Raw genomic sequence first — 27964 nt, 5'->3', positions numbered from 1 at the left:
GGCCAAATAGTGACACAGGGTCTACGATCTCAAAAGGGGACAGTAGTTTGCTGAATGCTAGGATTCACTTGTTTAGACACCAACCACCAACCCCTTCGTTCCCTTAGTTCCTAGAAAGGATGACACCCCTTCTCTGAGCCAGGTCTGTGAACCAGTTACTTCAACTTCCTAGTGAACCTAGAGTCCTTTCTCTGGGGCAGAAGCTCTTGAGCACCCCATAAGTTCCACCAAGGCATGCCTTGGTCTCACCGGCATTAACCCTCATCAATACCCTACTCCAATAGCCCTCTGCCCCCCACTTCACCTATGCCCAAATTTCTCCCCTCTTAAAAATAAACCAGATAACTGTACAAACAAAAGTTTTAATAATTTATTATTCTGGTAAGACATCCTCAATAAATAAAGACTTGCACAATTAAATACATAAATAAATAAATAAATACTTTTTAAAAAACATAAATATATAAATAAATATTGCTGGTCCCTATCAGTAGAAAATATCTCGTTTGTCTTCCGCTGTCCAGTCTGAGTCAGCATTTTCAGAGGGCTATACCGCCCCCCACTGTGGCTGTGCCCCATCCCTTGGTTCCTTTAAGGCAGAAATTCTGAGTTCCTGGCTCATTACGCAGGCACAAAAGTAGCAGTCTGAGAAGCTGGATCCAGAGTTGGCCTGGACCTCCTCATTTTTGGACTGGCTTTCGGCATTCCAAGGGGATATCAATCAGAAAGTCTTTAAGGTTGTCTATGAAATCCTTAAAGGTGGTGATTTGTATTTCACAGTCATTTTCCTGGAGGGGATGGAAAAAAAAATAAACAGCACTTGAGTCCAGGTGAGTGGGTGACTCGGGGAAGTAGCTGTGTATCCTCTCTGTTGCCAGGGAGAACTCAGAGGCCAGAGGCCCATTCGAAACGATTAGATGGCACCATAGCTGCCCGTGTGCTGCCTAAGGCGTGCACGGCTCTGCCAATGGCACCCAGGGACTGTGCCCTAACAGAAGAACTCTCTCAGGTCTTCAGGTTAGTTGGGCTGCCAATTTGGTTCCTGCTGAGAGGAAAGCAGCCAGCCTGAGGTATCTCCTCACCTCTAAAAGCACACAAGGCTCACTGTCGTCGATGAGGAAAGAAAAAATAAGAATGTTTGGGGTGTCCGTCTATTCTAGGAGCTTCCTCCTTGTATCCATGGAATACAGGCATCCTTACAGGAAAGTCCTGCCAGGAAGTGGCACCTGGGTGCTGGCTCTTGGCTCTTCTGGGATTGGGCAGGCCCTGAGCTTCCTTGGGTTTGCCTCACCTCTGACCTCATGACTGACAATGGCATGTATGGCATGGGCAGGTAGATTCTCCTGGGGAGAGCAGTGGGCTCTCTACTGTTCCTCAGCTTAGCATCCAGGGGTGACTAGGAGCTATGGCCTGTTCTTGACACATCTAACGATACAGAAACCACTTACTAGGAACCTGAACAGCTACAGCCAGAAGTCTCTCCTTACTGGCTCCACCCTCCCAGACTAAGACCCTGGGCCCTGGTGCTGTGTACTCACCTCGATTGGGGGGCAGTACGTCTGATAGTAGCTGGCTATCATGGTCAAGGTGCCCTGGAGTTTGGTGAAATTGCCCCGTAGACTCTGCTTGTACATCTTCAGACGGGTCTGCATACATGTTAGCTTCTGTGAGAAGCATCCATTTGTTGATAAGCAAAGGCCAAGTGTCCATAGAATATAAGCGAACTGCTCCCCACTCCCTTCTCTTCCCACCAAGTGGCACCAACTGGGGCTAGTCATAAAACACTGCCCTGACCACTGCCCTTCTCCCTGCCTGGCCCAGGCCAGCCTCAGCTAGCACAGCCATGTTTGTAGCCTGGTACCTCAACAGGTTCCAAGTTCCAACCCCCACTTCCCCCCAATTTTGTAAGCAAAGGCTACTTGCTGCCATTCTAGGAGAAAGAGATGGCCAGAGCCCAAACCTCTGTGTAGGCAAGCACTGTTCCAGAAGTCCCTCTATCCCCCTGTGTAGTCAACACCCTCTCTCCATGGTCACAGGGTACAGTGAGAACTCTAAGACAACAGGGCCAACTCATAAAGTGACTCTCACACTCGCATCAACCCCTGAAGCTCTCTGACCTTTGAAAGCTAGCTCTGCCCAAACTTATTGCTCACTTGATAAAAGAGTGCACATGACTGCCGCAGGGGCATAGCTATGGACGATAAAAAGAGTGCACGTGACTGCTACAGAGAAATGGATATGGAGATCTTGACTACCCATGCTCTATCCCCTCCCCCTAGCAGCCACTGACTGGGAAGAGTGTAGAAAGCCTTGCAAGAGCCCTGCAGGGCCACCCGGGGAAGCTACACCAAAGAGAAGCAGCTTACCTTGACAGAGAACTCATTGGAGACGATTTCTACTTCTATGTCTTCATTCTGTAAAAGGGAAGTGTCGTGTTACCAAGCTGACAGGCAGGGTGAGACAAGGGCCAATGGGTGGCCTGGGAACAGTCCAACTCTCTCCCTCACTCACCACCATGGCAGGCATGTTATTCAGGAAGCTCAGGGCTTCTTTGATGGCATTTACATGCTTCCAAGGCCGGGTGACAGTGATGGTTGATCGAGTGGGTGCTGAGAAGCTGTAGACCACAATGCCCAGGAAAAGTAAATTCTGTAGCCACATCCTCCTCAGGACCTTAGCCTTTCTCTCTGAGTACTGGGCTCACTGCAAAAGAGCCCTTATATACACAGTTAGAGGAAATGATTAATGGTGACCACAGAACTCCAGGGGGGCGGGGGAACTACCTGAGTTGTGGAATCTCCTGGCCCTTATCAGCTATACATGGGGCCAGTGAGCCTTCCCCCAGGTTGTCAGGCTTAGGGGTTTTCATTAATAAGCCCTTCTAAGAACTGGCAGCCCACCTGCGGGCTGCTTTAAGGGCCTCTCCCACCCTGCCTGGGCAGTCTGACCCAGCCCCTGGCTAGCCTCTCCTTTTGAGAGGCCTCCAGGCATATTTGGACTTCCTGGCCTGGAGTGGCTGGGGCGGGGTTTGGGAGATACTGAGTGGGGCTCTTGCTTCCATAGCACCTGCTGTTCCTGGAGGCCTTTGGGCAAGCTGTACCTACTCTGCTGGCTCATTCCAGCTCCAGCCCTGGCCTGTTCTCTTTCCAGCTTTCTTCTGAGATGTGCACTTCTCACAGGTCCATCTCATTATCTAATTAGACAAGGTCAGCCCAGTGGCACAATTCTATAATGGTCTCTGCCCAGCCAAGCCCCCACCCCCACCCCGCCACCTTGGGAGCAGCGGGAATGGCAGCAATGGGTTCTGCATTGCTACACCATGTTCTCTTATGGTACCATCCCAATTGACTGCTACAATCCCAGTTAAAAATCTCATTTACAAAGGCATGTTCAATCTTAAAAATTCACAGCACGACTAGAGTTTCCGGCTGGAGCAGGTAAGGCCACCCCAGTTTGACTGCTGATTCTGCCCCGACCCCTTGCCAAGTGACTCTTCCTTTGAGTTATGTGAGCCTCTTGACCCTCTTCAGAGCAGCCTGCCATTCAAAGAGGACATATTACTGCTATCTGTACCACTAGGGGGTACCTGGGGTCTCTGAGGCTGGCTTTAACATAGTAGCTGGCTGTAACATAGTAACCAGGGACAGCCCCTCCCCCCCTCCCCCCAACTTCTCTAGCAAGCTCTCTCAGACTTAGTTTGCTGCATTGCCCCTTGCTCCAGCCCACCTCCCATTCCTGTGGAAGTTTTCTGTGGAATCAGGAACTGCTTCTGGAAAAGCAGCATGCCCTCAAGGGGCTAACAAGTGTTTGATTTTCACAATAGGTTTTGGAGAAGACGGCACGAGTTTGTGTTTGCACAAGGGATCCGGCCCAAGCCTTCCTATACAGGAAGTTTGAGGCCATGGGAATACATATGTGTATCTCTTTAGTCATGTGTGTATGCTGGTGGTGTTGAATATATGTGTACTCTTAGGAACATGTCAGGGTGGAAGAGGTTTTACATAAGGGTGCATCTAATGTGAGCTGCACTTATTCTACCTGTTTTGTGAGAACCCTTGGGCTTCTGGCGGTGCCCTCTTGATATGAGAGGAGCCCCCTGTGCTAAGCAACAGGCTTTAGGGCCCAAGAAGCTGATTCAGTGGACTGATGAAATCAGACAAAAGCAAAGGCTTTCGAGGGTCAGATAAGAGGGGAACTCAGGGCAAGGCTGCAAGAATCATTTAGGAAGAGAGACTGGGGGCCAGAATGGCCATGTTGAAAAACTAAAAATAGCCCAAGCATGTGGCAGGGTGGTGGCCAAGAGGAAAACAGAGGCCACAGAGGCAAGACTCACATCAAGGATATGGTCTACAGGTACCAAAGTTGTCACCTCTGGGGCAGGATTCTAAGGGCTTGGGGATACAGATTGTGGCCAGATATGTATCTTTCTCCTAGAAAGATGACAAGATGACATCAGGGTGGAGGCGGTGACACAGGCAGGCATTCCTAGATTGCACGCATGGAAAGAAGCGGCAATAGCATCAGACAGCCTTACTGACTCAAGGGCCTCAGTGGGGCTGTGGCAGGGCGGAGGTGGGGACCAGATGGGTGGAGTGACCCCTTTGGCCTCCAGCTCACAAGGCTAGGGAGAGAACCCTCTGGAAGGAGTTTCCTGGGAGTGTCCCTTGACATGGGTCCTGGGGGAACCAGAAGTGTGTGGCTGCCCCAGGATCTTTATCACAAGAGGAAGTCATCACCAGGGGGCAGGAAATGGGCCCCAAAGTCCCTCACATCCCACGGGACAGACACACGAGCATCTAAGATGGTGTGACCCATCCTTATGACCAACATTCTTTAGGGAGTTCTCTATCCTCAATGAAGTCTGAGATCTAAGAGACCACTTGCAGCTCAGTTCACACAGGAAGGATGGTAGCAGAGCCAGGACCTGAACCCATGCCTAGTCCCACACATGGATGCTTTCTACTGCCTAGGGGAACAACCCACACAGGAAATTCTGGCCACCCACCTAATCCAGAAAATGGTGGACCTAACACTCTTGTCCATCAGGGTATCTCTATTGATGGGAAGACAGGAGTAGCCTGTGACTGCCCCAAGGACATCTTAGAGCTGTAGGAGACTTTTCTAGCAGATTCTGCCCTCTATCTAGACATCACTGTACCCCAGGCTTGGGCTCTTGTCTCTCTACTCAGCCACCATGAATTCTGGAATATCCCAGGAAAGTACCCCTCCGAAGGCTCCATTGCATCACCCACTTGATGGATGCTGTGTCTGACTTAGGAAAGTTTATAGAAAGACTTTCCCAGGGGGAGGCAGCATTCTAATACCTTCCCTATCCTGAGGAAGTCCTAACCTGGCAGAAGACCCAGAATTTCTGGAATGTTGAAGGACTGTTGTGCCTTGTCCTGTCCCAGTCTCTGGGAGCATCTTTCTGGACAGATGTAGTGAAGTAGAGAGACAACCTCCACCCATGGACAAAGCTTATGGAGTCTTGCCCCCCTCCCTTTGAGGACCACAGTACAGCTCAACACCCTGAATGGCTTGTACATGTTTGAGAAGGTGCTCCTACCCGCTTCCTGCTACACTAGACACAGGGAGCCACAACTCTGGCCTTCTGTGTCTCCACTTCAGGATGACTCCACCCACATTCTTTGTCTTTAGCCCATCCCAATAGATTTTAAAAGGCCAAATTTCCTTCTAGTTCTGTCTCAGCTGCCTTGGTATTCTCAGGTCCTTGGCACTGGTGACTTCTAATGAATCTGGGAGGTACTGAGGGTGACATCTGTTCAGCCAAGCCTCCAGGAGGATATATAATATGGTCCTAGCTCTCAGAGAATTCATGTCTGTGGCCCCATGGAGTAGAGGACAGGGACAACCAGACCTAGATTTATAGGCACATGGTTGAGAGTGCCAATGGAGATATGCATAAAAAACAAATAACTGTGAAGAAAGCCACGAAATAAAAATAAAACAAGTTATGGGAAGGCCTAGAGGACAGTAGGTGTGGGGCAGACAGAGAAGAACAGTCTGTCTCTGGCCCAGGGCCACCAGCTAGGTTAAGGATTATTTGCTTCAGTGGGGAAAATATAAGCTAGCAGTAAAGTTTGGGATGTCATTCAGACTAGACTGGTTGAGGGAAAGAAAAAGTCAATAATGTCCCAGAATGCTTGGTCAATTAATGCAATATGGACCCAGCACTTAAGGCCCTGGGAGGCTCCTGGGGTGTTCCAGTACCGTACGAGCTGCGTGAAGTGGCTTGTGCTGGGATGCCGGCTTTTGAGAGTGGACCAAATGTAATAAGACCTCCTTATTGGCTTTATTTCTTATTCTTAGGGCACTTTTTTTCTGTCTCCCCAGGACCTAGAAACTATGCCAGGCCCACACAGGCAGGTAAATCCTATGGGCACACAACCCATGAAAGCAGAATGCCTCCACTGCCTGGGATTCTCTACCTAAGATTCTCCCTCCATGGTTAGGATTGTGTCCCACCCCTGAATCTCTGCCCCAAGCCCTATCTCCAACTGAGAGGTCATCAGGCACCCAGAGGGGACACTGCCTTTATTATTTGCACCTCTTAAAAGAATCACTGGGAGTGTGTTCGACAAAAATCAAAGGAGAAATGAGGGGAGAAGCCATCACAACTTCCTGGAGTGCCAAGGGCCGTTCTTCCTACCCTACATGTAGGAAGAATTTCAGCCCTTGGTTGGCTCCGACACCTGCCAGCTTCAGGGGTTGGGGGGCCATAGTCAAAGCAGTGGTTGCTGCTTTATATTCTCATCAGTACAGGTTCTAGAAGGAGCCATTCACAGGGCTGTTCGGGTCTTCCAGGATCCTTTATTCTCTCTTGGAGCCCCTGTCTGGTCAAGTATGTCGATTACCTCTCTGGATTTCAGATCCCAGAAGGCTCTGGCCTTAAACATTGCTCACAGGATCTTTGTCTCTGGAACCCCCTCCTGCCCCGTGCCCAACACACACACACACACACACACACACACACACACACACACACACACACACACACACATACACAGCAGCTCCCAATGTCCTTTCAGCACCTCCCAGAGTCCCTATGATCTCTCACACGGGTAAGACCCACCTGTACCACTCCAGATGAAGGGCAAAAAGAAGTCATAAAAGATGACCATAAACTGAGAGGCTCCTCAGAGTGTCTGCCTGCAGGTGGCAGGGAGAAGTTCTTGGAGACCTTCAGGAAGCATCAGCCTCCATGGTCCTGGATGCAGAGTGCAGACACAGACCTGTCTTCAGGCCTGGCCACTATGCTTCAAAACCACTTTCCTTCTCTGTGCCAACCTTCATCTTCATGAGGGGATGGAGACCTCAGCAGGTCACTGCGGAGATGCCTAGAGACTGGCACCTAAAGGTGCTTCTTAAATATTAGCCAAGAGCTAGGTCTATGAAGATTTTCTGCTTGGGTTTTCTGTTTGGACTAGTTGGGAGGCCTCCATTCCAGCCTCAGTTTCCCAAACTGTCAAAGAAAGAGAATCTTCACCAAGGTCTGTGTGGGTGAGCATTCTACATGAGAGTGAAGTAGATTAAATTGTCTCTGATGAAGAAATTTAATCCCCATGTAGACCTGCTCTAGTGTCTCATGATGTTCGCATCCCTCAAGAGGCAAAGGAGACCAGGGGACCAGGGTACAGTGCTATTTGAGGATCTAGGTGGACTACAAAGTAGCTGAGTTATATCCATTTTCCTGTGAAGAGTCAATTAGAACACAAGACTGTCTTCTCTATTCCTGCCCTCTATCCTAGCTAGGAGGAGACCCTTCTACATAGCCAGGGAGTCAGGGTCATGCTTTCTAGGAATAAGCAGCCTGACTCTGTCTGCCTGAGGAGAACAGAGATATTAAATTTGGCAATATTGCTTGGTCCGGGTGGTTTGCCACCACTCTGGATTCAACACCATGGTCATGCCCAAGGGCTAGAGGTAGCTGTCTATTTATTATGATTTTTAAATATTCAGTTATTTATTTATGTGATTACATGCATGACTTGTGTGTAGGGGTTGAAGGACAGTTCTCTCCTTCCACCATGAGTACCTAGGATAGACTTCGGTCATCAGGTTTGATGGCAAGTACTTTAACCTACTGTTGCAAGTCCTAGACATCAAACTCTGGTGGTCACATTTGGCCACAAGTGCCACCAGGCCTTCTCATTGGCCTGGTTGTACAATACTTTTATTACCACACTCACCCCAAGCGTATGGGGCCAGGACACAAAATATGTCACAGTATATGTTCAAAGAAGGGGGTACGAAGGGAGACCTATGTCCTGGTGCCAGATGTGAAGCCTTAGTGTCCAGCCTCCTTTCTGATATGCCCCCAAGCCCCTGCTTGTAGAGACACTGTCTATGCATCAGTTGTGTGTGCTGCCTGGATCGGTCTCCAGGACATGTCTGGGCACTCCTAGGAGGGCCCAGCAGGAACATCGACGGAAGGAAGTTCCAGCAGTCAGACCTGAAGTTCCAAGAGTACGAGTCTATACACCTTGAGGATCAGAGAGTGCTCAGGGATAAAAAAAGTGTCTATACCACCCAGGCTGGAAGTGAAAGGTGAGTCTGGAGTCTCCAGAGGCTGTGTGAGAAACAGAGAAAGCCCTGAGTGACGGTGACTTTAGGGATTGCAGTGAGTTCATAAACACTATCTCTCAGAGGCATGTAGGCGAGTTTGGGGACACAGAGGAAATCACAGAAATCAAATGGTAATTCAAACCAGAGAGGAAAGATCCCTTCTTTGTCTGGAGTCGGGGGGAGGTCTTGAATTGTGGAGTAAGTTTAGTCAGCTTCCCTTCCTTAGATACTTGCCTTTCTGGAAATTTCTCCTTGATCCATTCTTCTGAGGTCCTGCATCTTTTTAGGTAAAGAAAAGATGTATGTCCTATCTTGCCCTCCCGATGAAAAGCTGTACTTGTAAAATTAAGATAAAAGATAAGTGACTTTGCTGGTGGCTGGTATGACCTGCTCTCTAGAAGTGACAATTGAGATGTAGGAAGGTGGCCTTCCTCTAGAATCTGCCATGGAGTGTTGCTGCCCTCTGCTGCCCTTTGGATTTACTGACCTAGCACAAAGGACAGTTTGGTGGCCATGATAGTTGTGGGAAGATGCAAGCCAGCTCTGCAGTTGTGTCAGGGAGTCAGTACCTTTCTTGTCAGTGGCTGGGCATGACAAAGAGTGTCTGGGCTGCTGTAACAAAAAATTATACACAGCAGGAATTGTCTATAGTTCTAGAGGCTGAGGAGCCTGACATGAAGGAACCAGTAGGCTCAGTGGCTTGTTAGCCCACCCCCTAGTTCATAAACAGCCGTCACACTGTGTCCTCACATTGAAAGGGGACTCAAGGGGCTTCCAGGAGTCCTTTTTTTAAAAGACATATTTTTAAACTATGTGTATGGAGATAGAGGGGACTTCTGTGTGTATTAAAGCCAGAAGAGGTCACTAGATCCCTTGGACACAGAGCTATAGGCAGGTATGACCCACCTAAAGGTGTTGAGAACTGAACGTGGGTCTTCCATAGGAGCTGTTCATACTCTTAGCCACTGAGCAGTCTCTTTAGCCCAGAGTCCTTTATTTACAAACCCCTTACACTTTACCTCTTTTTCAAATACCACTACACAAGTATTTAGGATTACACATTGAGTCCAAAGCACAGAGGTAATGCCTCCAAATCCTACCAAGATCCAATCACAACTTCTGGATTCCAACCTAGGGCTGTGTTTGGGTGAGGCTGTGCTGTCCCCAGACAGGGTCTGAGGTTTGAGGTCACAGGTAAACCTAAGTGAGACAGGTCAGTGGTCATTTCTGACTCAAGGTGGCTCTAGGCTGCAGACTAGACAATTCCAGGACATTCCACAGGATGTCTGAGAAGGCTCATTCCCACTTCAGGAATGTCACCTCCTTCTTCCACTCCACTCATGCAACGTGTCTTGTGTTTCTGACCTCTCTCCTTACTAGGGGGTGGGCTAACAAACCACTGAGCCTATTGGTTCCTTCACATCAGGCTCCTCAGCCTCTAGAACTATAGACAATTCCTGCTGTATATATTTTTTTTTTGTTACAGCGGCCCAAAGGGACAGGTCTTTGTCATGCCCAGCCACTGACAAGAAAGGTACTGACTCCCTGATACAACAGCACTGCAGTGTCTGGTCTGTGTCTGGCCCAGCCACTAACTTCTGCTTATTGTTTGTTTCTGCATCAACAGAGGCCTGGGCCATGCCAGTGTCCAACCCAGATCTGGGGAGAGTGGCAGATATCACTGTCATCCCAGGTCCTTCTGTCCCATGAGTACTTTGAGCACATTGTGGTACCTGGCCATTGCTCTCGCTGCCCATAGATTTTTTCCCCCTCTCATTGTCACACAGTTTGCACATTCTTGTCATTTAGGTCTTCACCTGTATGTCAGCTTTCTTGGAAAGACTTTCACAACCATCCAATCTAAAGCACAGCCCGCCGCCCCAAGCTCCTTCTATTTAGTTCACTGTCAAATCCACATGACCAGCATGGCGCCTTCCACATAGGCACTTAGTCAACATGCACAGGAAAACACAAGGCACTGTGGGAATCTAGTGTCCTTCACCTAGAGAAGCTATGATTTCACAGCCATGGGACAGGAGCTCCAAGAAGTGCGTCCTTCAGTGAGACAGCTAGACAGGAGAAATAATGGACTGCTGCCTCACTTTCAGTAACAGAGGCTCTCACAGCTGGTAAAGGTAGAACAGAATTCCAGGGAGAGTCTACCAGGAGGTGTGATAACTGGGTTTTTGTCAACTTGACACAAATAGAGTCACCTGGGAAGATGGAATCTCAGTTGAAGAAATACCTCTGTGAGACTGCCCTGTGGGTATGTTTGAAGGGGGTTCTCTGGATTAAGGATTAATGTGGGAGGGCCCAGTCCACTGTGGGTGGGCAGATGGTCAGGAGCAGTGTAAGAATACTAACTGGGCAAGCCAGTAAGCAGCATCCTTCTTGGTTTGGGCTTCACTTCCTGCCTCCAGGTTCCTGCCTTGAGTTCTTGCTTTGTCTTCCCTTGATGCTAGACTGATCTGTAAGCCGAAAGGAATCCTTTCCTCCACAAGGTGCTTTCGGTCAGTACTTTAGCACAACAGAGAAGGAAACTAATGCAGGGAACGCATCCCGATTTGCGTGCTTGTAAACTCTACCACTGAGACCAGTCATACTGCAGATAACTGAGCACTGCCTGGCAATTCTCGTTTCATTTGTTTCATTTGTTTGTTTGTTTGTTTGTTGTTTTTTAAGAGTTAAAAAATTTAGCATGCAAGGTGATGGATTCCATCATGCAATTTCAAACATACTTTCTTTGAAACCCCACTCCCCACCTCATCCTACCCTGTTCCCCTCCTGCTGGTCCTCTTTTTCCTCCTGTCCCCCTGATTCTGCTTTGATAGACACAAGTATTTCATTACCCAATCCCCTTAAGACCTCTGTTTCCCCTCCCATGGGTCCTCCTTCTACTTCCAGGACCCATGACCACACTCACATAGAGACATGCATGAAAGTCTTAATATAGGACCTTCACTAGAGAGAAAGCATGTGATATTTGTCTTTCTAAGTCTGGGTTACTTCTCTTAAATATAATCATTTCCAGTTCTATCCTCCCCACCCCCCTGGAAATCCCATGATTTCATTTTTCTTTGTTACTGTATAAAACTCCACTATGTAAACGGCATTTCCCTTATCTAGACATCTGTTGATGGTCATCTAGACTGGTTCCATTTCCTGGCTACTGCGAAGAGCACAGCCATAAACGTGCAAGCATCTTTGTGATAGGAATTGAAGACTTTTAGATGCAAAAGTGGACGTACGGGGGCTCTACTTTTTGGTTTTCATAGGTTTCCACATTGATTTCCATAATACTTGTACCAAATTATACTCCCAACTAAGTAAGGGTTTCTTTTTCTCCACACACTGACCACCATTTGTGTGTGTGTGTGTGTGTGTGTGTGTGTGTGTGTGTGTGTGTGTGTGTGTGTGTGTGTTTGTGTATGCCCCATTCTAATTGAGTGAGATGGAATCTCAAAGTACTCTTAATTTAGATTGCCCTGATGGGTAAAATGATGTATTTATAACATACATATTTTTTCAAATATTTATTGGCCATCTGTTTCTTCTCTGAGAACTGTCTGTTCACCTCGGCTTTCCATTGGTGCTTGGAAGATGTGGAGGTTTGGTGTTCAAATGTTGTCGGTTCTTTGTATGGGATAGATATTAACCCCCTGTCAGACATACAGCTAGTTAAAGTTTTCTAGTATTCTGTAGTCTGTCTCTTCACGTTTTTGAGAGTTCTTTGTGTAAAAGCCTCTCGTTAGTGCTGTTTGTCACTTCTTGGGGTTACCTCCTGTGCTGCTGGGGTCCCTGTAAGCGTTCTTGCTCATGCCCATGTTTCCTTTTCTCAGTCTCAGCACTTCATATTCAAATCTTAGATTTGTTTTTAATTGATTTTTGTGCAGCATGGGGGATAAAGGTCTACTTCCATTATTCTGTATGTGGATAGCCTGTTTTCAGAACACTGTTTTGAAGAATCTGTTTTCCCGCTCCCAGGGTATTTTTTAATGCCTTTGTCAAAAATTAGGTGACAGTAACTGTGTGGGTTTTTTGTTGGGCCCTCTATTCTGCACCACCAGCAGATATATTTATTTAATGCTGTATTTGTCACTATGGCTTTGTGGTATACTTTGAGGTCAGACATTACGATACTTCTAGCATTATTCTTTCTGCCTAAAATTCTTTAAGCTACTTGAGGTATAAGAAGTTTAGAATTTTTTCTTCTGGTTCTGTGAAGAATGTTACTGGAGTTTTTATGAAAATTACCTTAAATTTGTAGACTAATTTTTTTTTTTTTGGCAATTTTACCACTCTCACAATATTCTTACTGTCAATAATTTCTATTTGCAATGTCTTAAAGTTTCTATTGTAGAATCCCATCATCTCTTTAGCTAAGTTTAATATCCTTTCTAGATATTTTAAATTTTGAAGCTACTGTGAATGGTGTGTGTTTCTTATTCCTTTCTCATAAAAGTTACTATTAATATACAGAAGAGCTACAAACTTTTGTGTGAAGATTTGTGTTCTGAAACTTTGCTGAGAACATTTGTCAAATCTAAGGATTTTCTGTTGGAAACTCTAAAGTCTTTTAAAGTCTTTTATCTGCACATAAAGATAATCTGACTTTATTCTCTACTTATATTGGTTTTGTTTCTTTTCCTTGTCTATTGCTTGGGCAAAGACTCAAAGCCTAATACTAAATAAAAGTGGAGAAAGTGGACACCCTTATCCTGTTCTAGGTTTTGAAGAAATGTTCTCAGTTTTTGCCTGTTTAGTGTATTGTTGACTATAGGTTTGCCACGTGCAGTATTTATTATATTGTGCTTTGTGCCTTCTAAATTACTTTGAGACTTTTATCACGAAGTCACATTGAACTTTGCCAAATGCCTTTTCTATACCTATTGAGATGGTAGTATGATTTCCATCCTTAAGTCTATTTGTGGAGCATACTGTATGATGGATCTGTGAATGCTAATCAAACTTGCATCCATGACGTGAAACCAATCTGGTCATGATGCGTGATCCTCTTAATGTGCTCTTGAATTCAATTTGCAAACATTTTGTTGGTTGTGTCTGTGTGTGCGTGCGCACGTGTGTGAACGTGGGTGCATGAGTGCCACAGTGCAAGTATGGCAGTCAGAGTGCAACTCTTGAGAGTTGGTTCTCTCCTGTCACCTTGTGGGTGGGGTCCAGGGATCAAACTTGGGTTGTTGGATCTGCACACAAGTGCCTCTGCCCACTGAGCCATCTTGCCAGTCCATCCACTCTCCATTCAATCTGATTTATTGATTCTTCAATTCTAAAATAAAATTTTCTGTTGTTTTTTGTTTGTTGGGTTTGTTTTTTGTTGTTTTTTTGTTTTGTTTTGTTTTTTGCATCTCAGTTTCAGTTTCCTTGGCAGATCTGTTTTTTCTCCTTGGTTTTGAATTTCTCCCCTGAGTTAATAATCACTTTTACTTGACTGCTTTTTATTTCAGTCCTTAATTGATTTCTTTGCTGCTTTGGGCAGCAGGGGTGGGGGGATTATATGGTTATTTATCCTTTATGAAGCTGGGCTCTGCGGTCTTCTGGCATTTCAACTCTTTCGTTTTCTTTAGGTTGAGAAGTTGTGAGCCAGAGATTGTGCTAGATTGTGGTCTCGTAGCTTTTGTGATCTTTCTGTTGTGTCTTATGCATCTGCTGGGGTAGATTTGTCCTTCCCTTTTTAAAGTCCCTTTCCTTCCCCTGCTCCTCTTGCTTGCTCCTTTTATTTTATGTGAGTTGTCTACACCTGCTGTTATTAAGGTGGGAGACAACTGTGGTAACCCACGAGATTTAACAGCCATCCTGGTGTTGGCTTTGCAGAAGATATTTGTGCACTTTGGGGGTGTCTCTGATAAAGTTTAGACACAAGACATTTTTGTGTCTGGGGAAAGTATGGTTTATCGTTTCTGTTAGAGCTAAGGGTATCAATATGTAACTGGTGAAACAGAAGCGTGGAGGAAATGGAGACTGGAAGAAGGTAGTAGTTCTTATGAAAAGAAAAGACACAGGTGTGAGTTTCGCGAAGTAGAGAAACAACTGCGGAAATAAGTACTGTGGGCCTATCAGTCTCCACATGTGGGGAGGGGGCTGCTAGTCTTAGTAGTTCAAACAAGTTAAGTCAGAGTGTCCTTCAACAAGAGAATTATTTCCAGCACTGAAGTCCACTCTGCCAGAATCCCCTGCTCTGAGCCTGCTGCTGCAGGCTACAGTCTTGCCTCTAGTGTTTTTAAGATTGGGTTTTGGGTGGCAGACTCTGGGTGTCTATGAGGCCTACACATAAGAGCTTACCTTTGTGTGTCATCAGGGCATCGTACCAGGTCCCACAGCATACTCTCACAGTCCAGTGTGGCTCACCAGGCAGTGTCTTCTCAGGCAATATCTCCTGGTCTTCAGTCTTGAGTCTCTGGGTTGCACCAGCCAAAATCTGTGCACACCTTATCCAGCTTCTGGTTGCATTTCCAGAGCCTGGAAACCCTCTTCCCAGCTCGTGAGGTGTCCACCTATACTTAATTTGCAGTTGGCCAGCAGGAGCAGAGTTGTGCCTGATACCAGTGGCTTGGCTCCATGGTGGAGAAACTCCCATCTCAGCTTATTTCTGTTTTCCTTAAAAATATTTCCTCTTATGTATGAATAGAGCTATTGTGTTTTTAATCTAGTGTGCATCTATGCCTGCACATTCTGCTTCTAATCTTGCCCAGGAGTTCTGGAATTTCTTTTGAAACATTGAACAGTTGGTCCCATGAGCCAGTATGGTGGTCTCAACTCACCACTGACTCTGGGCCCTATGTGGACTAGTTACTGGGGAAGCATGACTGGACAGGGCAGCAGGTAGCAGGACCACGGAGGAAGGCAGGGCTGAGGACAAGCTATGACTCAGCAGAGGGCATGAAGTAAAGCACCGATGCTGTCTCAGATGGGATGGAAATAGGACCAGGCACAAAAATTCATGAGTGAAGGCAAGTGGATAGAGGTGGATACCCAGGAGAATTGGGGAATCTAGTCTAGGATCCAAGTTAACTGAACGTATTAGACCCATCTTTCCCGACAGCACGTAGGTGAACCCTAAGACTAGGGCATATCTTCCTCTAGTGGTCATTTCAAGAACTGCAGGAATGTCTCTCGCTTTTCTGTCTGCTGAGCATGCCAGGCAGGCGAGTCACACTGAGGAAGAGGAGTGGGAGCAGGGAGAGGAGAGACTGATTTCTTTGAGAATGTAAAAGTCTTTTTGGAAGAGGTACATGGAAGAATGCATTTCTGAGCCAGTGGCAGATAAACCATCCACTTCCTCCAACATCTTCAATAACTGGGCTGTTTCTCACTCAGAACCTAAAGAGATAAAGATAGAAAAGAAAAAGAAAGGGGACCGAGCCCCAGGATCTGATGTCAGTACCCAAAGCTGCCTTTATGGTACTCTTGAGGAATCAGGGAGGATACTACTCCCTAGTGTGGCGACAGAAAAAGAAGGCTCACTTGGCCTCTTGTCCCACCTGACTCCCAGGCTAGAGGATTCACCAGGCATCACCAGGCAAGGTTCAGGAAGCCAGGTAGGGAGACACGCAGTACCAAAGAGTCAGCTGGTAGACTGAATTCCATCTTGGTACTGCCCCAGTTTCCACCATTCAGGCTGTTTTCTGCAACCAAGACACCATATGGTTGTCCTTCTTATGGGCCCCTCCCTATCCTTCCCTTTCAGAGGAGAACCCTGTCATGGGTTATCTTGGACAATCCAGAGGTAGACAGTAGGAATCCTGCAGTAGGACTGAGCTGAAGGTGGCTGAAGGTTTAGGTAGGGAGAAAGGTAGGAGGAACGCCTGGGAAGCTACAGCGCTTTGGTTTACTGGAGCTCCCACAGGATTGATAAACGTGAGGAAATACAAGCAAAAGGTGAAGGCGTGTCCCATCTGACAGCCTTAGGATACAGGCAAGCCCCTAGGAACCTCCCCCAACAATTTAGGGTTAAGGCTCAAAGATGAATTTTTAAAGCTCGATCCAGCTCAATCGGTCATCAATCCCAGGGTCAGTCTGGAGTCAGGCACGAGGTAGGGAGACTGAATCAACCAACCAGAAACCAGAAGCCTAGGCAGGCATGGAGAAAATTCTTCTGGAAGAAGTAGAATTTGTGGGTCTGAGTAGCCTACATCCTCAGAGAGTACTGCCAGATGGCAACTCAGATAATGTTACTGAATGGGCTTCTACTATGGGAGGTTAGGGGCACTGCTGCAGTTCTAAGCATGACCACTAGGGGACAGTGTAGTGGATTTCAGTACTTATCAGCATGTTTCCAAGAGCCAAGCCTGAATGAAGTCCTAGAGGGGGCACTACTTAGAAGCTATTTGGCCTTACTTTGCCACACTGGACTTCTGTAGTCTCATAAAACAGAGCACACATTCTAGTTGGGAGTGAAGAATAGATTAAATAGTACAGGTCAAATGTCCAGACCAAGATCTGATACATGTTGCATGCTGTGTAGCCACTTGTGATAGCTGGACAAGTATCCTATAGGACTGCTAAAGAGATGATGCCAAACTAAGAAACTGGACAAAACAAAACACATTTATTCAAAATTATTTATTTTCACAAGGGTTTAAAAGCCTGTTTAAAACATGAGGGACAAATCAACATGCCCCCAGTCTCCCTTGGAATTTTTTTTTTTTTCAATACAGGGAGAAACTCCTCCTCAGCTAAAACAGATACACTTCACATTGCAGAAGGTAATAAATAAATAAATAAATACATAAATACATAAATAAATAGCCTTAATGGAATAAAATAGGAACATAATTAGGTAAGGCCAAAGGAGAGTTGCAAATTTCAGAAAGTAGGTAAATTGATAAGACATCTGATGGCTTAAGGGAGTGCGAAATCCTCCTGGGGATGAGCCATGAGTAACATTCAGACTCCAGTTGCTCTGCCTGCCTTTTAACATTCCAGAGTCTCAGGGTGAGAAGTGATGGAGTCAGACGTGGGCTGAGATGGTCTAGACTTTGGCACTGGTTGCAGATCTTTAAGTTGGCTCACAAAGAATCTCAGTTTCTTCTGAAAGTCATCCGGATTATCATGGCCGACGGGTGACAGCTGAGAGGAACCGAAAAAGAGGGCATTAGATGCGAACAGGCTGCTGGGGGCCATAGCAAGCTATAAGTCTGATCATAGGCAGGAGCACAACCTGCAAAACATGTGGCGGGAAGGACAGCTTACCCTAGAGTCATTCGCAGATGCAGGCAGACAACACTTAAGTATCTGTGGAGAAACACCAAGGCACAGTCAGATCCCTCTAAAAAGGAGAAAGCCCTACTTTCCTCTCCAAAAAATGCTGGGAAAGATAAAGGCAGGGTTTCCCCAAACCCTCAGCAGCTTCACACACCTGAAGATTGGACTTGATGCTGGCTTCGACCTGAGGATATTTCTTTTGGCTTTTTAGGAATTGAAGCAAGTTTGCTCTCCGATAGGTCTCTTTCTAAGAGGGCAAAGAATCTTTATGTAAGACCCAGGGAGGTGAGAACTGGAAAGGTAAGAGCTGGGGAGGTGAGAGCTGGGGAGGGGAGAGTTGAGGAGGTCAGAGCTGGGGAGTCCAGAACTGGGGAGATGAGAGCTGAGGTCAGAGCTGGGGAGGGGAGAGCTAGGGAGGGGAGAGCTGGGGAGGTGAGAACTGAGGAGGTCAGAGCTGAGGAGGTGTGCCTGCTGTTAGAGGTTTCTTTGAAGAGCCTTATTCCTGGTCCCTCCCTTATCCTGGGGTTAAAAGCTAGTGCACATCCTAGACAAGGGCCTGTTTCTCCTGAGCACCAGATCTTAACCCCTGGCAACCTGTGGGTTGTGTGAGGGATCTAGGCAGATCTGTCTGTACTTGAGGAAAACACATCTCTCCAGACAAGCTCTAGAAAAGGCAGAAGGTTGGCCAAGAGAAATACTTATGCCCAAGATGCCCCCCCCCAAAAAAAACCAAGTTAATGCTTTAATTTAATTAACAATTTCTAAATACCTAGAAGAAAATCCTATGGACTCCAACATGTCCCTAGAGAAGGGAAATGCAGACACTAAACACACTTGCAAAGAACTTCATGTTAGGTCCAAACAAATAAAAATGAGACAGAACCATTGTATCTAACTAGAACCAGAAAAATAACTGCAAATGGTAATGTCTGGGGCTAGTGGGAGTGGAAAACACAAACTCAGTTTTGGAGGAGGAAGAAAAGCAAAAGACACAGTCACAGAAGGCAACTCATTTGCCAGTCCACGGTATCCCCACTGGAAGTGGGGCCAGAGGCCTGTGGCAGGAGTCACCCACAGCTGTCTTTTCACTGTATACCCTAAAATGTAACTTTCATTATTGCAGCTGGCTGTGGCATATACTGAGGCTTGGAGAGTCATTTGATGATTTCCTTAATTACCCCCACTGAGATAGATGCAAAAATGGAAGCAAGGCAGGGTAGAGTGGCTAAAGTCACCCAGGCAGGAGATAGATGGAACCCAAGAATGCCCAAAAGCAGGGCTCTTACCACCAGATTGCTTTTGTCTTCCATATCAGTGAGTTCAGGTCCCTGTAGGGACATAAGGAGAAAGAATTATGAGTCTTATTGGCCTGAGTCACCTGTTGGAGCCAGCCTGCACCAGGCCAACCTCAGCCAGCTACTCACTGAGAGCTTGTCCCTAATCTCCATGGCAATAGAGTTGCAATTCCACATGCTGGTTAAAGGGCCATTGGTTGGAGCTTGGAGTCCCTGGTGAAAGAGCTTCAGGAGCAGGAGCAACAGGGAGAGGATGCTGGTGGTAGAGCTGACAAGAACCATTGTCTCGTCCTGGTCCTCCAAGAGGTTCTGAAGAAGCCACAGGAGCCTTCACCTTATATGTATTCATTGAGAGGGGTGGGGCGGGGCCAGGCGGGGCAGGGGTGAAGGGCTGGCATCAGAAGCAGCGTTATCTGACATGGAACCTCCATAGCAAACCACAGACTTATTCATCACTTTCTAGTGCTTGAGATTATCGACACGGGAAGAAAGACTGCTTATTCAAAGGCCATCTTCCTTTGTCATAGAGATGGACGGAGTGGAAACGGGTGGTGGGAGGAAGTAGCCTGGCTCTGAGCCAGGTTGGGTTTTTTTGTGCGGTGGAATCTCATCCTACCATCCCTTGAACAAACCTGACCCTGACTGTACACCCTACCTGGTGGAGGTGGCCACCAGAGTCATTGGAGCAGACTTGAACTTGGTAGGCATTCAGGCACATGGTTAAACTTCCATGTGTGGGCTAGTCCTCTGGCTGGTGGTAGCCAGAGCTAAGTACATCTCTAGGCAGCTTTCCGGTTGGCCCTTATTCCTTGGAGGTGGGTATGGAGTTTAGTCTACTTTTTCACTGGTTTAATCTCAGTACAGTAGGGCAATGTGCTAAGGCCCACATCTAGAGGACCAAACCCTTGAGGGAGATATGCCTGCAAACACTAGGCTATCCTTCTGATAACACAGGTAATTAGGCTTGGGGACCTAAGGACAAAGGTGGGCCTTGAGAAGAGTATTACTGGGAGCTGTGGGACGATTTAGCATGTGGCATAGACAGGTCTGAGTAGGGGGGTGGGGGGAACAAGCAGAGAAAAGAGAGCAACTCCCTGAAGGAAAGCCATATTGAGGAATTTATATCCCAGTCGGCCCTGGAGCACGAACATAGTGGGAGCTGGCCTGCAGATTGACCTGCAGTGGTGGGAAGGAAACAGGGACAATTATGGGAAGTTCTCAAAGGATCTGAGAAGCCACAGCTAGGGAGAAAGTGGGAAAACCAGGGGCATGGAGAGCCGGGGGACAATCCCTGAAGGATGGGGTGGCCCCCTTCTCCATGGGACAGGTTGGCAGGCCCCAGAACACACTAGGAAGCTAGATAGAGTTTTGATGAAAGATGGGCGTGATGAGACTGGTTAAACATTTCTTCAAGATGACTAGGCTGGGGTGCAAGCAAGCAGAGGCATGATAGAGAAACCAGGGTTTGGGTCGGGTTGCGGTGTGATGTGATCAGCTCAAGGAGATGAAGGCTAGCATGTTATGCTGAGGCAGGGGAAACTGGGTGCTTCTGTCTTCAAAGTAGGAGAAAATATGGTGAAAGATAAGGGTGAGATAGCAAGGGGGACAAAGACTGATTGAAGAGATGGTGTCTAAGGCCCGTATACTCCCCGTCCAGCCAAGCAGACCTTGTACTAGGAGACTGGACTCCTGGATCCATATCAGAGCACCCTACACTTAGGGAATCTCTCTAGGGAGCATGCAGGGGTTTGGGGATCAGTTTGGGTGCCCAGGAGGCATTACTCAACCAAATAACTTATGTTAAGCAATTGCTGTGTGCAGACGCCACAGATAAAACATACCTCAGCCTCAAGGGAAAGGCAGACTAATGCTCTGTTCCTCTTCTAGTGGTCGGGTCAGCACTACACTCTTGACTTTCAGATTTTCATTTTGACAAGACCCTCAGTAACATAGGAGGTGATATGATTTAAATCTGCCAGTGACTTGAATTCAGAAGAGGTCCCCAGGGCCCTAGAGACCAGGGTTTGTTTCTTGACCTCTCCACTGTTGCTGGCCTGTTACTTCTAGTTTAAGCATCTTGGGGACTGAAGCATGTACTATGCGATCCCTCAGCGAGGAAAAGTTTTTATTTTTATGTCAGCAAGCTTTTGTTGAGGAAATTCAAAACAGTGAATTTTCAAGTTGTGCTGACCAAACCCTCTTACATGTAGTGCTTGCCTCCTTAGAACTACCAGTTTTGGGTTGTAGCGAGGAAACACCACCAGCAGCAATGGTAGAAGCATGAGGCGATGGCAGGAGTGAAGTACAAGCAAGGGTTATGATCTACATTTGTGAAAATGCCATAACAAGACCATCTCTTTTGTACTAGGACTATACACTAGTGATTTTAAAAAAAACGACGTGCTGGGAAGATAGCCAGTGGGCCAACACCCACATTAAAAGCCGGGCATAGCCATGTGTGCCTATAATACTAGCACTGTAAGCCAGAGGCAGGAGGATTACAGGGCTCATTGGCTATGCACATAGTTGCACAACACATGTGCACACATATGTATGTACATACACATGTATGCATACACTACACACAAACATATACCACACATACAAAAGAAACTTTTTTTTTTTTTTAAGAAAAAAGGGGAAAGAGGAAACATTGGTGTTAGTAGGTTTGTTCCTTCTTTGGAATGTGACACTAATCTGGATATGGCAGCATATCTATAGTCCCAGCCACTCAGGGACAGCAGGATTAACTGAGTGTAGGAACTCAGAAAGTTCCTTCTTTGAAGGAACTTGGGCAGCATGACAAGAAGCTATCTCAAATGCTAATAACAGCATTTTTAATCAATGAAAGTAATATAAGGTTTACTGAAGGGAAATGAAGCTTCGTGCTAGTAGCACTGAGACACATGGGTTGCCTGCAAGAAGAAGATACAGTAAAGTGTCTAGTTTGAGACAATGGCTGAAACACTGGGAAACAGTGAAGGGGTTGAGGGACTCCTCTGGACCTGAAAGGAGGTTCTGATGCTGCTGGTGAGATCCGATAGCACTGAGGGTTGTCTAAGTTTATAGAGGGGCACTTAGAGAGTGCCAGGAGCAAAGTCCTTGTCATGGTTAATTACTTTATTCTTCATGATGGGCCAGTGAGGCAGTACTGTCATTGTCTCTATTTACAGATGAAGAAACTGAGGTTTAAAGAGGTTGGGCTCCAGACCTTAAGAGAGAATGTCCTCGGGACTGAATGTGACTAGCCCAGGGGTCAAACGTCCCCTCTACTATACAGACAGACTAGCTTAGGAGATGATGTGGCATGGCTGGAGTGGCTAGTAGGATGAGGACAATGTGACCCTGGTAGAAGCTGGTGGCCTTGGGCTAGTGAGTGAGGGTGGGAAGGAGAGCAGAGAATTCTTCAAATTTGTCCTTTTAAAAAATTTTTTTCTCACTTTTAAATTTTACTTTGTACATATGATATTTTGCCTGCATGTATGTATGTGTGCCATGTGCCTGCCTAAGAAGCCAGAGGAGGGTGTAATCTCCTGGAACTGGAGTGACAGACAGTTGTGAGCTACCATGTGGGTGCTGAGAACTGAACCCTTGTCCTCTGCGAAAGCAACAAGTGCCCCTAACAGCTGAGCCGTCTCTATAACCTTCGAATTGGTATTTGGGGGCAGCTAGCACAGTCGTAGAGTCAGAGAAGGACCTTTCCAGACAGGGACGCTCTATATCTGATGAGTCTAGCTGTCAGAACAAGATGAGCAGGTAACAGATACAACATGCCTGAGGGTACTTATACAGGAAGGAACCCCACTAGAGGTCACACCAACCCCTAAGTGAGACCTTAGGACAAGACTGCCTGTAAGAGTCTCATCTATCTAGTGGGGGAAGGTACAGTGTGTTGGAGTCCCAGGTTTGATGCAAAGAGAGGGAAAAAATGGCCTCTTTTTCCTCTGTGAGATAAGTCACACTCAGGGTAATGGGGTCAGAGGTGAGAGGAATAGTTGGATTGAATTGCTTGAGCTCATTGTTCTGGGTGACCTTGAGGAGGTTCACAGCCTTGTGTCAGAGAGTGAGTTAGTTAAGACCTAGGCCTCTGATGGTAAAACCACTGAGGCAGGGTGCTGGGCCCAAGAGAGTAGTCTCACAAAAGCATGAAGGGTGTAAAGACACACTCAGAGAAGGCAGATGTGGTGCAGACGGCTCCCAGGGGAAAGCCTCTGTGTAGCTCAACACCTGCTGCTGTCCAAGGAACCAGGGACAATGAAAAACCCTGTTCCTAAAAGCCAATGTGCTTGTCAGAGGGCCACCCGGCTATTCCTGCTGCACGTAGCTGGGTACCTGTCACCTCTATGATATCATTTCATGAAGATGAGCCTGGGCTTCCCTGGGAGTCTCCTTTGAGGTCTTAATCTACAGGAACAGCTTTGGTGAAATCACAGAAACCACTTCCTCCCTTCCCCGTGGGCCTTGGTGGTGTCTAACCCCCTGGGAGATAGTGATTCCACCCCTGACATTTGCGTCAGCCCAGCCCAGGGAAGCCTCTTCCACAGGCGAATTGATTACTATCTCCAAGTCCACAGCTTCACGTGCTTTCGGTTAAGGCCCGCCTGACAGAGACCTTGGCTAGGCTGAGGCCCCCAAAGCCATCAAAAGTTGTCGAGAGCCTGAAGCACAGAGGCCCTAGAGGTCCTATGTTATCCAGGCCTCATCTGAATAATCTTTTTTGGCCTTGCTAGATCCACTGTGCGATAGTGTCAGGATTCTCACCCTAGGAGTGAGACTAGAAAGTCACACCTGCTTCTTGTCATCATCCGCCCCCATAGCCCAGTGGAATTTTCTGAGGTATCCACCACTGGCAGGGACTTGGGCCCCAGTCACTATGACAAGCTCCTCTGCCACTCTCTCCATGGCATCACATGACAGATATTGTCTGCCCATGACCTCAGTTGTGCTTCCGCTAGGGGCCCTGACCACATAGCCTGGTTTTGTCTCTACAACAGGCATCTTGGGGCTCCAGGATGGCTCAATGGGTATCGTCAGGTATCTTGTGTCCACTTGAGAGTGAGGGGCCCAGGAAAAGGCCCATTGGATAGTCTGGATAGGAAGGCCTGGGCTGCTGCCCTGCCAGGTCCTGCAGGCCTTCCTCAAGATTTCACTCATCTTCCCTCAAATCTCCATTCCATGCTGCAGGAACACAGGCTTCCCAGCTCCTCATCTGATCCTCATACATGACCACTGGCCCCATTCTGATAGCAAAGACCAGTACAGACTTTTTATTTGGAATAATGCACTTGGGCAACTTGACTTATACCCAGATTAGGGGCACAGTTGGGTTCTTGCTTTTGCACTATAGAAAATGGAATCCAAGAACAAATGCTTCTCATGCAGGAGGAGAGCTCAGAATTCCAATGCTGAGACTCATGGCCTTGCTGTCCACTGGCATAGTGCCTCAAGTATGGAGCAGCCTAACAGAGCCTCGACTGTTGAGAAGACTGGCAGAAGGGACCACTAATCCCTGTAGGATGGTCTGGAGCAAGGCAGAAGAAATGCTCTCAAGAACAGATGGGGTTGGGCTGCAGATGGGTTTAATATACTGGTAACTGGGAATGGCCATCTTTCTATTGAGCCTAATACCTGATAGGCTGGTCACTCTTTTGACGGGACCTGTCATTCTCTTGTTACCTTCCTGGGAGCAAGATGAAGATAAGGAACATGCATTCTTATTGTGCTTGCCATATTTATCTTGGACAAACCCAGGAGCCAAAGAAAAGGGCAAAGACACAGAGTCCTCAGCTTCATGTTCTCTAGTCTCAAAGGGTGAGAAATCTGAGGGTTAAATGCTAACAACTCACTATTTCAGGCCCTCGGGAAATGCTCATCCAGGTGGGTGAGGCTTCAGGGAGATGGTGGCTCAGATGATGTTGCCAGGCAAATTTCTATCTGCCTCTCAGGCAGAGACAGAAGGAGCATCTTGAGGGCCTTAGTTCCTATCAAGATGGCAGAACCAAAACATGGCTGAATCTGGGCAAAGACAGGCTCGTGTGAGAATAAAGCCCCTCCCCTGTGCCCACTGTCTCCGGCAGATAGCCAGCTCTTCCTTTCCTTGATGAGGTAAGAGGGAACCTTTGCATATGCCCTTTCATATTCTATCCGTGAAGAGACTGTTTCACAGCAGACTTCTGGTACTCGGACTCTTTCAAACTTTCCATCTCCCTCCGTGATGTTCCCTGAGCCACAGATGTAGCTGTGATGGGGAGCCACGGGGGCTGGGCTCCCCACAGCCTCTTCATTGTGTCCAGTTGTGGTTCTTTGTGATGGTCTCCACTTGCTGTCAAGAGAAGTTTCTCTGATGAGGGGTGGCAGCTACACTTCCCTGTAGGTGTAAGGATAAGATTAGACCACAGTAAGGAAGTATGCTGGCCTGGCAAGGTGGTAGTAATAGGTCATTTCTAAGATCCAAGACCTCACTAGCCCTGAAAAAAAAAAAAACAGCTAGGTTTCTAGTGGTTACACAAATAAGGCTGGCACTAGTGCATTATCAATTGATATGCAAATGTGAAAGGGAAAAATTTGGGGGGTCTCCCCCTAAACCAAAAAAAAAAAAAAAAAAACTATAGGCAACTAATAATTGCTAGGAGAATTAGCCTCTCCCAAAGCCTCTTTTTGGTTATCCAGTGCAGAGTAATCAGCCATGAAATTATATGTATGTAACAATAATAATCGAAAGAATGGGCTAGCAGCATAAGGGGGGACATAGAAGAGACTGGAAAGGGTAAAGGGAGGGGATACTGGTACAATTCTATTCAAATTAAGAAAATAAGAACAATAATAATTTTTACCCATGGTAAGTTCCAGAAAATGACACAGACACCAATGGACTTGTCAGAAAGATTACAGATCAAGAAAAGATATTAAGTAATTCTGAGTCTTCTCAAGCTCCACCATCGCCTCATCTCCCCAGACCACCACCTGAGTAGGCTTCTATGGAAAGATACGAGCCAGGAGCCCTCAGATCCTCACATGGTGCCACTTGTCATGTGCTTGGGCTGGTTTTGTTTGGACCAGCTATGTAACATGTATCCCTCCAATATGCCACTAGCTGGGCTGCCCTGGACTCAGCATGGCACCCGCTCTTCCTCCTCCTCCACACCTCAGCTGGCTTTCCAGTATACACAGCTTACTCAAGGAAATTGGGTGTCTCTCTGAAGACTCTATATTATTTCCCAAAGTCTTGCTAAAGTTCTGAGCCACTCTCCCAGGCCTTTGTCCTCTGAGTTCCCATGGCCCAGAGCTATATAGAACCTGGGCACCAGCCCTCCTTGCTATTCTAGGAGCAAAGTCATTGGGACACAGGCGCCTGTGGTTAAACCCCTGGCTTCAGACTGCAGTCTCAAGTGTAGTATCAGGGTTTGTAGCAGCTAGTTTATTGTCCATCTATTGTGTCCATACTTGTTTTAGTGGTAGAGCCTGCTGGGGAGTCTCTGAACTCTTAGAGGAGGCAAGCAGCCCTTACTAGCAAAAGTATTCCTTCACACGCTTTGTAAGGAGTAATTTTGTCTTCTGTGTAGCCTTTTCCAGAAGTCATCTCCCTTTGACTCAGCCCAGGTCATGCTTTCTGCTCCACAGTTAGTTTCTTTGATTCTGAGCTGTGATTCCTCCTGAAATCCTCTCTTCAGATATCTCTATCTTGTCCCCTCGATGACCTCACCTAGGTCCTGTCCCTGGATACCTCAGCACCATCAGCATCACCCTGCCTTATGCCTCTCCTCATTGCTACACCAGCTTCCTAGTGCCCCTCTGCTCTACTTCTTATGATCCCTTCACTCACTGTGTATTGTGGCCCAAGGTTGGACACACAAATCCCTATTATAACTCCCAGGCTCTGTGCCTCCCTTAGTCCCTGGCAGCCTCTCTAGCTAATTGTGTTCTGCTGCTCCCCTTCCAATGACTTATGGCTGGTCCATCAGGACTGGGCCAGACCCCAAGGAAAGCTTAGTCTTTCTTCTTATAGACAGACACCCTATGGCATGGCACTCACAGGGCTGCCATAGTCTGGGGAACAGTTGGTTTCTTTTCTTGTGTAATCTTATCCTCCAAACTCTCTTAGCTTTAACGAAGAGTTTCATTATGTCTCCAATTCTGAGAGCTAGAGCCTGGAGCCCCACCTCCAATTTCCAGGAGCCTGCATCACAGAGTATGAACCATGCTCCCATTTTTTTTCATGTCCTGAAACACTCAAATGAGACTCTATATAAAGCAACTCTAATGGACAGACTGTGTGACTTCAATGATGTCTTATTTCAAGGTTACTGTCATCCAGCAGCTGCCTGTTAGTGCTAACCTATGCCATCAAGGTCAGAAAAAAAATTAACAGGAGGCTGAGTGGGACCTGATCTATTGCTCTAGGAGACACAAGGGTCAGCCATTCTAGCCAGTATCTAGTGTCCTATGCACAGAGGGAGCACTGTGGATAGCAGGCAGTAGTGTCTTTTTTCAGCCAATGGAGAGGAATTTTAATACATCATCAAAAAACTGATAAATATTTAAGGAGAGGGATATGCTAGTTGCCCTGATTTAACCACAACACACTGTATCTGTAGAAATATCACACTTATACCCCATACGTGTATATATAATTATAAGATGTCAATTCAATAGTAGACCATCAAGATGGAAGATCCTAGATTGTCCTCATTTTCTCAGAGAAAGACCTTTCAGACCTGCTCATCTGTCAGGACTCAGCTCAAGAAGTTCCCAAAACCCCCCACCCCCAAGGTGATTGAAATATTTCCTAATGATATTCTGCTATACTCATAGATTGGTGTCTTGCCTAATTGTCATCAGACAGGCTTCACCTAGCAACTGAT

General features: G+C 46.8%; 2 protein-coding genes across 2 annotated transcripts; both read right to left on the bottom strand.

Moving 5' to 3' along the window:
• Positions 1 to 383: 383 nt before the first annotated feature.
• On the bottom strand, positions 384 to 3161 carry Csf2 (colony stimulating factor 2). The gene is made up of 4 exons (XM_034507857.2): positions 2512 to 3161; positions 2367 to 2414; positions 1539 to 1664; positions 384 to 788 (listed from the first exon to the last, which is right to left on the bottom strand). Exons 1-4 carry the CDS (start codon positions 2659 to 2661, stop codon positions 681 to 683), a joined length of 432 nt encoding a protein of 143 aa, XP_034363748.1. The 5' UTR covers positions 2662 to 3161; the 3' UTR covers positions 384 to 680.
• A 14356-nt stretch (positions 3162 to 17517) lies between these two features.
• Positions 17518 to 19385, bottom strand: LOC117710315 (interleukin-3-like). The gene is made up of 5 exons (XM_034505055.1): positions 19233 to 19385; positions 19095 to 19136; positions 17963 to 18055; positions 17797 to 17838; positions 17518 to 17673 (listed from the first exon to the last, which is right to left on the bottom strand). The coding sequence occupies exons 1-5, from the start codon at positions 19383 to 19385 to the stop codon at positions 17518 to 17520; spliced, it is 486 nt and encodes a 161-aa protein (XP_034360946.1).
• Between the last annotated feature and the right edge of the window lie 8579 nt (positions 19386 to 27964).

This window comes from Arvicanthis niloticus, chromosome 6 (assembly GCF_011762505.2).
Source record: "Arvicanthis niloticus isolate mArvNil1 chromosome 6, mArvNil1.pat.X, whole genome shotgun sequence".
Taxonomy (NCBI): domain Eukaryota; kingdom Metazoa; phylum Chordata; class Mammalia; order Rodentia; family Muridae; genus Arvicanthis; species Arvicanthis niloticus.
Note: the sequence above shows the minus strand (reverse complement) of the source record. Positions and strands in the feature narration are given on the sequence as shown.

What these genes read in the sequence shown, in the direction of transcription:
- Csf2 (XM_034507857.2), bottom strand. Translation starts at nt 2,661, where the DNA reads ATGTGGCTACAGAATTTACTTTTCCTGGGCATTGTGGTCTACAGCTTC. An exon ending in ATAACATGCCTGCCATGGTG is followed by an intron (nt 2,415 to 2,511) that starts GTGAGTGAGGGA and finishes TCCCTTTTACAG; the next exon opens with AATGAAGACATAGAAGTAGA. An exon ending in CGTACTGCCCCCCAATCGAG is followed by an intron (nt 789 to 1,538) that starts GTGAGTACACAG and finishes CATCCCCTCCAG; the next exon opens with GAAAATGACTGTGAAATACA.
- LOC117710315 (XM_034505055.1), bottom strand. Translation starts at nt 19,385, where the DNA reads ATGGTTCTTGTCAGCTCTACCACCAGCATCCTCTCCCTGTTGCTCCTG. An exon ending in AAGACAAAAGCAATCTGGTG is followed by an intron (nt 18,056 to 19,094) that starts GTAAGAGCCCTG and finishes TTGCCCTCTTAG; the next exon opens with AAAGAGACCTATCGGAGAGC. An exon ending in GCATCAAGTCCAATCTTCAG is followed by an intron (nt 17,839 to 17,962) that starts GTGTGTGAAGCT and finishes GTTTCTCCACAG; the next exon opens with ATACTTAAGTGTTGTCTGCC.